This window comes from Drosophila mauritiana, chromosome 3R (assembly GCF_004382145.1).
Source record: "Drosophila mauritiana strain mau12 chromosome 3R, ASM438214v1, whole genome shotgun sequence".
NCBI lineage: Eukaryota > Metazoa > Arthropoda > Insecta > Diptera > Drosophilidae > Drosophila > Drosophila mauritiana.
Window position 1 is genome coordinate 28,456,674 of NC_046670.1, and position 12,092 is coordinate 28,468,765.

Below are 12,092 nucleotides of genomic sequence, written 5' to 3' on the forward strand. Positions count from 1 at the left end.
TCAAACTTTACTTTTGAAAAGCAAAGTTTCCCTCGACGAATATTGCCAACTACTTCGCTTAGCGAGTATTCGCCCCAGCCAGCGTTGCCAACTACCCGTGAGTGTTGAAAGGGGCACCTCTTATTTAGTTTTTCATTACGACAGCTTAGTTTGCCTAGTAATGCAGATTCAAAATTGATGATCGTTGGTCGGATCGTTGATAATAACCTAAACATTTTAAACGCGCGCCAATGCTGTTCCGATTGTGGTCGCCTTAAAGCAGCCCATCTATCGAATAAGCTTATTCGATCAATTTCCCTACAACGATAGCTCGATAGGACTCGGGACTGTTGTCGTCTGGCAGCACTGTTACTTCGGGAAAAAATAAACTACAACAAAACCATTAATTAAACTAGGAAGGCGCTGCGTTACATCAATTGAGGGCGCCGATCATCGGACAATCGCCGTACGTAGAAGGCTCGAGAACCGGCGTTTGGAAACGGCGGGCTTAAAGGCGTCCAGTTAAATCGGCGATTTTCGCACACAACTAAGAAATTGGTAAGAGCCAGGCAGAAGGAAACGCTTTCCGCGTAGCACTCTTCCCCCTCCCCTCTGCACCAACAAACCTGGCCATGCAGCCCAACACACTGAAAACACAAAATTCATCGTGCGCACATTTCTTGCAGATGCCGCGGCAGAGGAATCTAGCCCAGAAACAGATCGGCCCGAAATAAATCGCTCAGTTATGGTTCCGGCTTGCAAGTCGCCAGGGGAAGAGTGGTCACAGTGAGGCTTCCCAGCGTGAACATCGCAGGTGCGTAAAATTTGCGAAGCGAACCCAGATGCAAATAAGTAGGAAACGCGGAGCACACGCCGCAAGCACTCGCTGAAGTTGCGCTGGTGACGCAAAAAGAACGGCAAACACAACACGCACGATTCCGTGACACTTTGCATTTACACATTCCCATTTGGCGAATTCGTCACACTCGGCACACTTTGGCGAGTCGGGCTGATATGGTTTAGCATATCGTATTTGCGGTTTCCAAGTCTCTGATTTTATGGCTAAAATATGTACTTGTTAACGAAATTGAAGGTCTTTCGCATACTGTGTGCCCACCTTCACACTGCAATTCCTATTACTCGAAGTAGGGTACACTTTATCCATTCAGAAAGGTGTTAAAGGTAAATAGTGGGTTTCGGACCCATTCAAGCAACTAGATTCATGCAATCCCTATCAGGATCACTAGCCGAATTGATTCGATCCGCCTGCGCGTAAAACATGAGAGGTATCTTGCATCTAAGTATAGAATAGTAGCTGCTGCGCTCGACTATGGTGTCCTCTCTTGCTTATTACTCAAAATTAAATTTGTTGGAAAATGATGGGGATTCGTAGACATTATAGTTAATAAGGAGTTTTAAGTTTGCTTGTATTATTAAAACCCAATATTGCACATAAGGATACTGCACATGTCGGATTCCTAAAATGTATTTATAGAGCAGCATTATCATTTAAATAGCTATAGTCAACCTTACGAATTTTGACAGTTAAGAACTAAAAATAAGTTAAAAGGCAAAACATCAAACAATTATATTGAATTCTCAATTGCCAGACTGTTCCATAAATAATAATAATAATAATAATAATAATAATTTTCAGTCTTTCGCACAGAGCATGGAAAGCACGGACAGCAGCGACAGCAGTGGGGATAGTTTAAAATCCATTCCCCGGCCGGACTTCGAGGCCCTCTCCGCCATCGGCAGCCCACAGCCGCAGTTGCAAAGCTCCTCGCTGGATGGCCCCGTCGATATGGAGCCGGTCATCATGCCCAGCAAGCGTCAAAAGTATATTGTCAGTGCGCCGCCTGGATCGGCCAACTGCAGCAGCAACTCGTCCAGTTCGAGTCCCTCGAACGTCAACGTGGGCTCCTCGCTTACCATGAAGTTGACGAAGGTGCAGCCACAACAGCATCAGGCCAAGTCCTCCACGCCAAACAACAAAGGCAAAGTAGGCAAGGAAATGGCTGCTCTGCAGCGCTCACACATCGAATCCCAGGTCCTCAGCAACTTTGTGACTGAGGTGTCCAAGCTGAAGCGTCGAAAGTCGCGCTATGTGCCCGGGAATCTCGCCACTCAGGCAGAAGGTGGAGAGCTGTCCCGCAGCTTTAATGCCTCCTCCAAAACTGAAAACAAATCTCTAAAGGTTGCTCTTAAGCGGAGCACTAGCATTCCAGCCCCCATCATCGACTCAGATGACGACTGGCAGGACGAGGACATCACCTGCAGGCCGAGAGGACGATCGATGGCCTTTGAAGATGGCGAGTGGCTAAATGCGAATGACAGAAACATCGTTCCCCCATTCTCAATGGCCACCCGCTGCCGGTCACGAAGCAAAACTCTATCCTTGAGCAACAGTTGGAGCACTGATGATAAGGGCCCCCGACGCAGCAACCTACGCAGCGAGAACGAGGAATTCGCGAGGAAGCATAATGCTTTTCTTGATCGCATAATCCACGATGACCAGGAATCGGAACTGGCGTTGAACACATCCGGCGAAGGCGACAGCTCGCTCTTCTCGGATGCCAGTGACGCAAAGACGACCACGGCCAAAACTCCAGAGGAGGAGGCGGCCGAGCGGCTGGCTCTCATATATGAGGAGCCACCTACGGTGAGTGGTGACTAAAGTTGGTAGAAATTATTTTGAGAGTTATTGAGATTGAGAAATCCAGTAATTGCGGGGAGACAAATAATTAATGATTTCTTTCTTTCCTCTCCTGCAGCCCGGCTGGGACCCGTTCTGCTGGAAATGCCGAGGGTGCGGCAAGCTGATGCCGTGCTCCAAGTGCCTGCGATCCTTTCACTCTTACTGCGTCCGACCTGCCACCACAAAGTTCGACTCCTCCTGGAAGTGCCCCGAGTGCCAGGTGATCGAGGCGGCCCCCAAGAGGTGACTGTCTGGCATTTCCCTTTAAATGAAACCTATTTATATATTGGCCATTTACGTTTCCAGACTGCGGCGCAATGGAGTTTCGGTGGATCTACTAAGCCAGCTGCTTTCCTTCGCCCTAGACCGTATGAAGCATGTGCGTGGGGTAAGTGAATGTGCTGAATTCGCAATTCATATTCCATCGGCTCTGTATGTATTGTAATTTGTTCCTTGTCGAGATTTCATTATCATTCCACGCCGTTCTCTGTATGTATCAAAAGTCACGCGAAAATATTGTGCCTCACCAGATACACATATACATGTGTACATATATACCAAATGTGTGGTTTTCAGCTTCAATACTTGCTGATAACTCATTGGTAACTTCTATGTTTAAACCTTAAAATCAATTTCCAATCAAGCTAAAGACATTCATCGATATTGCATTTTAGGGGTGGCATTGATTGTGCTATTATTGCGCCCGCAGCTGCTAATAATGTGGGCTATACGTATGTGATTTTTGCGCTCTCTGCCGCCTCCACTCGCTTCCACTGTAGAAGACCCATTTTTTCTCTTGTTCAGTGGACGAGCAGATAGACACCTGAATGTCTCGCTGGTCTGCCGGGGTATTGTGTTCTTGGGCAACAAGTTACTTTGCGCTCCCTTGACCCTTGAAGCTAAAGCTCCACATATGCACATCCGGCATGGCTCCATTCCAACAGCAGATGTGGGCATTAGTCGGGGCTGTTTAACGACTCACGTGGTTACTTCTCTGCGCTTACTTATCTGCCAGCCGATTCCAATGGCCAAAGGCCTGTTGGTGTGGCTAATGGATGGCTGTGATTGTGTTCGTGAGGGCCTCATGTACACGATAATGCGGTTTAATGGTCTGAGCTACGCAAATAGACTGTTCAATTCTATCTTATTATGCCAGGCCCAACAAATGGGCCGAGGAGGAAACTAGTGAACCAAAGGAGCGATATTATACATATAGTAAAATAGAGTCATTAATTTTTTTTTTTTCATAACAATGGTGTACAAGACCTAGCAATATGGATAATCATTTACTAGTATACCAATTTCTGTATACCAACAGTTTCGTCGAACTTATGGAAACTTTTCTTTTTCACTGGCTAACAACAATTGTATCTATAATATTTTTGTGTATGCCGTGTTGCTACTACATTGAGCCCATTTGTGACTTTTCTCTGTACACAGTAGTGTTTCTTTGGTCGCCATTTAAGACCTTGGCCGCGTGTACTTATACTTCAGAAGCATGAAGACGCGCAAGGAACAGTAGATAGCAGCAATATATATATTTGCTCAGCTCACCGTTCTCTCTTTACACTCAGACCCATGTACCCATCCCCCGCCTTGACATGGATATACATATACATATACATACAATCGGTGTATCTGGGTAGAAGCGAAAACTCGTTCTCAAACGACAGAAGCTCGTTGAAGAAACGATCTCTTCGCCGCACGACGAATTCAGATCCGCCACTTATGCACCCTTTCCACATCCATCTCAATCTGCAGGCACATAAGCTCCTGTCGCCGCTGGAGGTCTTTCCGTTGACTTACAAAAAGTACTTTGTGAACCCTGTGAGCTTCGAGAGCCTGGCGCAGTGCATCCGCAATGGAGCCTTCCAAAGCACAGAGGAGTTTCTCGGCGAAGTGAAATGGATACAGCATAACGCTCTTATCCTGGATGCCGGCGGTGAGTGTGATTCGATTGAAAACCTCCCTGTAAAATGTCATTTGTTAAGTGCTTCATATGAATTTTACCTCGTAGATGCCAAAGTGGAACAGGCCTCAAAGGCTGTGGTGAAGGTGTGTCGACAGGAGGCCAACGAAATCGACACCTGTCCCGAATGCTATCTAAATGCCAATTCCAGCGACGAGTGGTTCGTGAAGGTGTGCCGGCATCCGCATCTCCTACTCTGGGCGAAATTAAAGGGATTCCCCTATTGGCCTGCGAAAGCCATGGGCTCATCAAACTCAACTCTGGTGAATGTGCGATTCTTCGGCAAACACGACCGAGCTTTCGTGCCCGTAAAGGACTGCTTTCTTTATTCGGCTCAAAATCCGAACACGCAAACCAGCCGGAGATCGGCAAGGGATTTGGCGGAATGCATAAGGGAGGTTGAGATTCACATCGAACAAATCAAGCGCAAGATTGGCGCTTTCAACTATGCTCCCTATCGCACCCCTTACGATCCTCTGGAAGAGCAACAACAACTGAAGCAGATGATGCCTGGCGTGTATGTGGCCATCGACCGGGAACTGGAGCCAGCTAATAAGACACCGCTGCAGTTTCTTATACGCAAGACCGCGGACGATAAGCTCTCTATCGTCAAGAAAACAAAGGCGACAGAATCGGGAAACGAATCGGACCAATCGCCAAGTCCTACCAAAAAACTTTCGGAGGTTGATATTGTTCCAGTAACAGGGACCGGATGCAGCGATCACTCAAATGTGAAGAGCAACAACTATGAGGTCATATCCAGATCTGGAGAATCTTTGACCGACTCTCGTTGCAAGGTGTTGCTCAAAAGGAAATCTTTAGCTGCCAAAATAGTTTCAGAACCCGTTGAAACTTCAGAAGCGGTGGCATTGAAACGCAAGCACTCTCTAAGTGATGCCAGTTTCACCAGCGAATCCAGCGACCACAAACGAAAGTCAAAGCATTCTAGGAAACAGCACGATAATCAGGATAATCAAATTGAAGAGCCAGAAAAAAATGGCCAAAACCCCTCAAAATCTCCTACAATCTCAACACAGAATGAAAATTTACAAGATGAAGAAAATGTCATAGAAAGTGCTGCCAATGATACTTCCTCGGCATCCCCGGTATCTGCGTCTGTGGTTTCTGTGGTGGAATTGGTCAGACGACGCCAGGGAGTGACCATCACAAAGATACCACGCGAGCAACAGCAGAAAGCAGAGGACACAGCTGTTGTTCCCATTCCTCCTCCAACAGCTCCACCTCCAAAACCGAATATCCCAAAAGGGAATGAAGCAGCGAACCCAAAACAATCCGATGTCGAGAGACAACAAGAACAGCTCATCAAAAAAGTTATTCCGTTTATAGAAATTAAAACAGAGGTGATGTCGGAGCCAGAAGAAATGGAGGAAGCGTCACCGGCTAATCAACCTCAAACTGATCAAGTTCCCTTGCAACAGGAGACAATAACAGCACAGCCGGAATCTCAAATGCCAGCTGCCGCGCCGGCTTACCAAGCAAAGCCAGTGGATAATGCACCTTCTGAAGAAGTCAGAATCAAGGAAGAGATTCTCAGCGAAGATGAAATGGAAACGGAACAGTCTATTGTGAGTCGGACGTTGAAATCCGTGCCACCTATGCCTTTGCCTATGCCCCCGCCTCCTCCTTTACCGCCAAGAGAGGAATCACCCGCGACAGCTGATCCGGTTCGATTTGTGGGCGACACCACGATCCAAAGGTTAAGCCAGAAACAGGGAGGCAAGTCCACGGATACGGTCGGAAAACGCAAAGGGGTTCAACAAGTTCCCATAGCAGGTACACCACAGGCACCCTCTCCTACTCACTCGCCTGTCCAGTCTTCACCTTCGGCATCACCAAAGCCAACTAGCACGATTGCTGTTAGCAAGCCACCGCCACCGCCACTGCCACTGCCCAAGGGAAAGTCTGCGTCACACCTTCAATTTCGAGGAAAAAACGATCGTATCCCGATCTCCCCACCGCCGACTGCTCCACCAGCCACCAACACGTCTTCTTTGCTCCGATCCAACATGGTAGTGATTCCAGTGGAGCAGGGCAGCAGCAGCAACGCCCACAGTCCGATGACTATCCCGGTTCCACCATTGAGGGCCGTTTCCAAGAACACACTGCAGAATACCTCAACGGTATCAACTTCCTCTTGCGTTCCCAGCTCAGTCTCGATGCCCCCACCTTTAGCCGGATTGAGTATTCCTACAGTGGCCACTCCCACATCACAAGAAGACTCAATTACTAACAGTGGACAACCTGTGGGTCTACTGGCCAGCGCTTTGAACGGAACGGCAAACGTCGTCTTGTCCAGTGATTCCAATCCTAATGATCCCATAACTCCGGGCTTAGCCACGGCATTGAATGAAATTCTGCTGCACTCCGGTGTGCCAAAGTTGATAGCTCGTCCACGCGGGGCTCTCCGATCGGATGGTTCCCAGATCTATCCCTCACAAGCCGGACCGGTCTCGCAAAAACTGAAGGAGAACGCACACAAGGTATGTTTGCTTCTAAAATTGAATTCGTACACGATTTTTATTCAATGTTCTGTCTTGCCTTATCTCTTATTTTGCAGATAACCGACTACTTTATCTCCGTCATCGAGGACACGCTTAGCGACATGGCTACTGGGGACCAAGGTGTCCTGCAAGCCCGGATTGCCGGCCTGTCGCTGGAGAACGAGCGTCTGAAGCAGCACTACGACCGTCAAATAAACGACTTGCATCGCACGAGCGAGATAATGATTGCCGAAATGCGAAAGACTTTGGAGCAAGAGCACAAACGCGTGATCTCCGAACTGCGACAGCAGAACGCCATCGAGCTGATGCGGGCGGTCGAGGATGCAAAGCGGAAGCAGTGGTGTGCGAATTGCATGCGTGAGGCACAGTTGTACTGCTGTTGGAACACATCCTATTGCGACTATCCCTGCCAGCAGCTGCACTGGCCTGGACATTCTGCCTCGTGTGGTCAGTCTGTGCCACCGACAATCCCAGTTTCACCTTCAGTTCCGGCTCCGATTATAGAGCCTGGACGTGCCAAAGCTAAAGTGGCCACGCCAACGGCGACTCCATCAATTACAAACCCAAGCCCCAGTTCGCAGATAATGCGGACAGTAGCCGCCTGTCCATCTGCACAACCTATTGCCAGCGCTTCGAGTTCCAAAAAGTGGCCGCCCATGATGACGTTGATGAATCAATCCAATCAGGAGGCCATGCTCAAGCTGCCCGCCACTACATACCTTCGGCCAGTGGTCAGCACGACGATGACGGCTCCCGTGACTGCTCCGTCACCAGCAAACAACAACAGCACAAACGTAATAATGGCACCCACACCACCGCCAGGAAATAATATGGCATCTATGATCTCCGCACAGCGGAATCCCCCCAACTACAACGCCAAGCACCTCAATCCGGCGATGCCCGTGCAGCGCTTCAATATTCCTGTAAGTTAACAGCATCCTGATGAGCACACATTTATTGAGACTCACTTATTTTTGAAACGTGTTTCAGTTGCCCATCACTGTAAATTCGAATGCACCCTTTATGGTGGCAGAGCAGCATCAGAAGCAAGGACCAAAAGCTACTGGTCGCTCTTGTAAAAACAATAGCCGAATGCGCCAAACTTTCAGCAACAATATCAACAACAGCAACCCGCAGGGGCAGGGTATGCGCAGCAACAACAACCCGCAGGCTATTCGCCAGAATCAAATGAATCAACAGGTATTTCAGCCATAAATCGTAGACAACAAGTAAAATTCACGATAGTTTTTCACCTGGCAAGAAGACTACCTGTTATCCAGAAAATAATTTCTTTGATATTCCGGAGAAACTCATTAAAAGATCGATTTACTTGTCCGATCATACAAATGGTCATCGCATATATATAAATCGATATATATATATATATATATATTTATCATTTCCCCGAGCGCAGCTAATGACGAAGGTTTTCTTATAGATTAAGTTTGAATACGAAAGTGTAAAATAATACTACCGTTCAATAATTACTTTTAAGATTTCGATAAACCTTGTTGTAGTATTGCTGGTTTTACTGTAACTTAACCGCCTAGCAAGTAAGACTCAATGTGAAGCCATCAGATGGACTTGGCCTAATCATAGCAACTAGTAGTCTGTAAGGGCATCTCATTTTCATTTTTCATTTTGATAGAGCTGTACATCGTATTCTCATCTGTTTTTACATACATTGTATGTATATTTAAAGCTAAGCTGCAAAGTAAATAAAGGACAATTAATTTTTTGGGTAATGACATGTAGTAGTTTATAATCAGACCACAAAGAAAAACAATGGCAACTACAACAGCAAGCAACTAAAGGCAGCTGCAGCCCGAAAGCATGCTATGCAGAATTAAAACGTAAGTTAACCGCGAGTAAGTAGTAAGATTTGCGAATCCGGTTTTAAAAACGAACTGTCCGCTTTAATTATGTCATCAAACACCAGTAAAAGAAAACAATTTTCTAAAATAATGTAGAGCCTTGCCCTAATCGATATCCAACTTCTTGAAGTTTCCCTCAATCCCGAATAGGTCGGATGCATTTTTGGCCTTCCCGGGTCGCAGTTTCTCGTTCACCTGGTGGCGAGTCTCGAACTCCATCATTTCCTTTCGATTGTCCAGCAATTTCTTATAGTAAATCTCTGCGAACAATTGCTCAAGTAGTTTTGGCATATTTAGAGTAAAAACCTCTGACCGACCTTTCGCCACGTTCGCCTCCTCCAGTTGACCTCCGTATTCCTTGGGAAGCATTTCCTGGGGCACAAACTTATAGAATTCCTTCAGGTCACTGTGCATATGGAGCACAGTGGTCAGTTCCTTCTTCATAAACGGAGTCATCAGCGCGAGAATCTTGTCCATGAACGGTACAATGTTGATGAAGTGAAAGCCTATCAACCGGATGGCAGCCGCTTCCTGAAAATTGAATGGTTGGTGAAACGAAGCGAAAGGCTTGGCCAGCTTCATACCTGCAGGTAATAAAGGAACTTCTTCATTTGCAACAGGCCAATGCGGGCTACATGCCCCAAGGAAGTGTTTTTCAGATCGATTACAATAACGTGACCCGGCTGAATGCCATCTTCATACATCCAAAAGTCGAACACCATGCAATAGCTGGAAGTGAAGAGCAAAGGTGTTCAAAATCGAAATCCAAGGCAGGAGTGAATCCGAGTGTATCCACTGATACAACCCCTGAACTACACCCTTGTCTGTCAAGCCTGCTTAATTGTTGACTCTTAATTGACTACCATTATGCGGCAGATCTTAATGATTGGTGCGTGATTTGTAAGTAAGCTGTATATTAAGGCGACACTTAGCAACCCAGTATGAATTTCCGTGCTTTTGGGTGCACCAAGTTTGAGGGTTCGGATCAGACCTTTAATCACTTCATGCTCCGCTCGCTTGTCATAATCACGCCACAAATGACGTGCAAATCACAGTAACTGACAGCCATTAAGATGAAGTTGAATTAAGCAAATGTTTGCGAATTGTCTATAGCTATTTTACATGGGAGGGTATACTCCTTACAAAAACCAGATGTTGGTACTCACAGCTTCATAACATCTGCAAAATTATAGTTTGAGGTATTCAGGTCATCTAGCTTGGCGAGAATCACCCGGTATCCTTCGGGAGTGGCGCCTGGCAGGGGAACAATAGAGCTGTCCACATATAAGGAAATCACATTGGGTAATAGGCACAATTGACGGAAGTTAAAATAAGGTTTGGCCTGAATGATACCCACACTGTTCGCATGGCGCGCCTGATCTCGGTCCGCTCGCAATCGAGGTTCACGAAGAACTCCTCCAGGTGAGTGCGGGCCGTGAGATTGGTGTCCAGCACCTGCTTGGCCACCTCCATGCTGTAGCGGCAGGCGTGAAAGAAGTGCAGGGCCTCGCCCTCGGAAAACCTATCCGAGATGTGCGGCTGCGCGTGGATCCAGTCGAGAAACTTCAGCACCTCCGGCCGCTTGATCTCCGGAAAACTGGCATACTGATCCTCCAAGTTGGCCTCCTTCATCCTAGTCGACTGCTCCGGGGATTTACTTCTGATCGTTGCGCTAATTGGCCCGAAACGCGATTGAGCGCGGTCAACTCTCGAATGAAATGGAAATGGAAGCTGGTTGCTTTCGCAAGTGAAACTGGTTGGCCGGCTGACGTCGCTTCGGGAATTCGGCATGCAATCCCGTGTGTTCGGGATGAGATGGGGAATGGGGGCTTTTTGGGAGGGGAGTTGCGACTAGCATGTGTTCAGGAAAAACTGGCAGTGGCATTCGCTGGTCACACAGAAAGAAACTAGATTTTTGTTAATTTAGTTTTTCCTCCACTACATCAACTATTTGAATTTGAAACTTTATTATTCTTTCCAGTGTATTTATCTTCGGTTCATTTCACTTCGCTGCCATCAGGCTGCGTGAAAATGCATTTTTACTCGCCTGCTCCGCCGTACGGTTATGATTATACTTTTCCCTCTCTTCGGGATTGCATAACATGTGATCAAGTGATTGGGCGGCCGATCCATGACGAGGCGTCTGTTATTATTTCGCATGGCGTGTGCTCGGAAGATCGGGAGATTTCAGCTCCTTCATCAAATCCAAAGTGCGACGCTTGACTGACGAAAGAAAATGATTTTTGTGCATATACCATATGTATATATGTAGCGTTAAATGAAGATTAAAATAAAAAAATTATATAGTTGCGTACATGGCGTATACATAATATTTGTGGACTGTCATTGTCAAATGATACTACTTTAAAGGCCAATTAGAGTTCATTTATCGAACTATCAAACGCAGTTTTTAATTATTTATTTTAAAATCCAAGCTAACGTGGTTTGTCTATATTGGTTGCTCAATAAATTGCACATTTGAAGAATCCTTCGCCAAATAAGATGTCAACTTTAGCGAGTTCCTCGAGTTGCATTGCAAGTACGTGTGGCAACTTCTACTTGGACTTTATCCGCGGAGTCTAGCTGCCACAACGGCCTCATTTCCGCGGCAGACACTTGACATTTTGCCAACAGCAGACACCAGGCATCCACTCAGCTGGTCAGAAATCCAAACTGGCTAGGCAGCCTGTGCCTGCAGCCTGATCCGTGCACTGGAAAAAGCGATCACTTAAGCATTTTGTCTGTTTAAAGTGGGTAATTTGTACTTAAAGTCGGTAAAATGATTTATTCACAAGAAACACAGCTTGCTTGTTGTGTTACTTATATTACCTGAATTTTAAAGTAATCGAAAAGTGGTAGATTTTGAACACTATTTCGATTTTTTCACCGTGTGGTTGTGGCATGCTTCGCTCGGTTAAAACAGCCGGTGCGCCACTTTGGCGTGTCTGAAATTCCAAACGGATTAGAAGCCGCGCGCAAAGAGCAAACGGCAACAGCAAATGTTTGCTGCCAATGGCAACCAGTTTGCGAGCCCGAGGAGTGGAAAC

The 12,092-nt window shown here is 46.6% G+C and overlaps 2 protein-coding genes across 3 annotated transcripts; one reads left to right on the forward strand and one right to left on the reverse strand.

Moving 5' to 3' along the window:
* Positions 1–340: 340 nt before the first annotated feature.
* LOC117142537 (protein kinase C-binding protein 1) lies at positions 341–8,919 on the forward strand. 2 transcript variants are annotated; one of them, XM_033306583.1, is made up of 9 exons: positions 341–537; positions 666–793; positions 1,637–2,644; positions 2,757–2,923; positions 2,987–3,068; positions 4,442–4,622; positions 4,698–7,150; positions 7,228–8,094; positions 8,162–8,919. In XM_033306583.1, the coding sequence occupies exons 3-9, from the start codon at positions 1,652–1,654 to the stop codon at positions 8,384–8,386; spliced, it is 4,968 nt and encodes a 1,655-aa protein (XP_033162474.1). In that variant the 5' UTR covers positions 341–537; positions 666–793; positions 1,637–1,651; the 3' UTR covers positions 8,387–8,919. The 2 variants fall into 2 exon arrangements, with proteins under 2 accessions (XP_033162474.1, XP_033162475.1); XM_033306584.1 differs by having other exon boundaries at positions 1,649–2,644.
* A 141-nt stretch (positions 8,920–9,060) lies between these two features.
* Positions 9,061–10,774, reverse strand: LOC117142538 (alpha-tocopherol transfer protein-like). The gene is made up of 5 exons (XM_033306586.1): positions 10,403–10,774; positions 10,212–10,319; positions 9,630–9,774; positions 9,363–9,576; positions 9,061–9,305 (listed from the first exon to the last, which is right to left on the reverse strand). The coding sequence occupies exons 1-5, from the start codon at positions 10,675–10,677 to the stop codon at positions 9,151–9,153; spliced, it is 897 nt and encodes a 298-aa protein (XP_033162477.1). The 5' UTR covers positions 10,678–10,774; the 3' UTR covers positions 9,061–9,150.
* Between the last annotated feature and the right edge of the window lie 1,318 nt (positions 10,775–12,092).

Coding starts and splice junctions, on each gene's coding strand:
- LOC117142537 (XM_033306583.1), top strand. CDS start 1,652: ATGGAAAGCACGGACAGCAGCGACAGCAGTGGGGATAGTTTAAAATCC. Junction 2,924..2,986: donor ATCGAGGCGGCCCCCAAGAG/GTGACTGTCTGG, acceptor TTACGTTTCCAG/ACTGCGGCGCAATGGAGTTT. Junction 3,069..4,441: donor GTATGAAGCATGTGCGTGGG/GTAAGTGAATGT, acceptor CTCAATCTGCAG/GCACATAAGCTCCTGTCGCC.
- LOC117142538 (XM_033306586.1), bottom strand. CDS start 10,677: ATGAAGGAGGCCAACTTGGAGGATCAGTATGCCAGTTTTCCGGAGATC. Junction 9,775..10,211: donor TTTGCAGATGTTATGAAGCT/GTGAGTACCAAC, acceptor CTTCACTTCCAG/CTATTGCATGGTGTTCGACT. Junction 9,577..9,629: donor AGTTCCTTTATTACCTGCAG/GTATGAAGCTGG, acceptor TTCAATTTTCAG/GAAGCGGCTGCCATCCGGTT.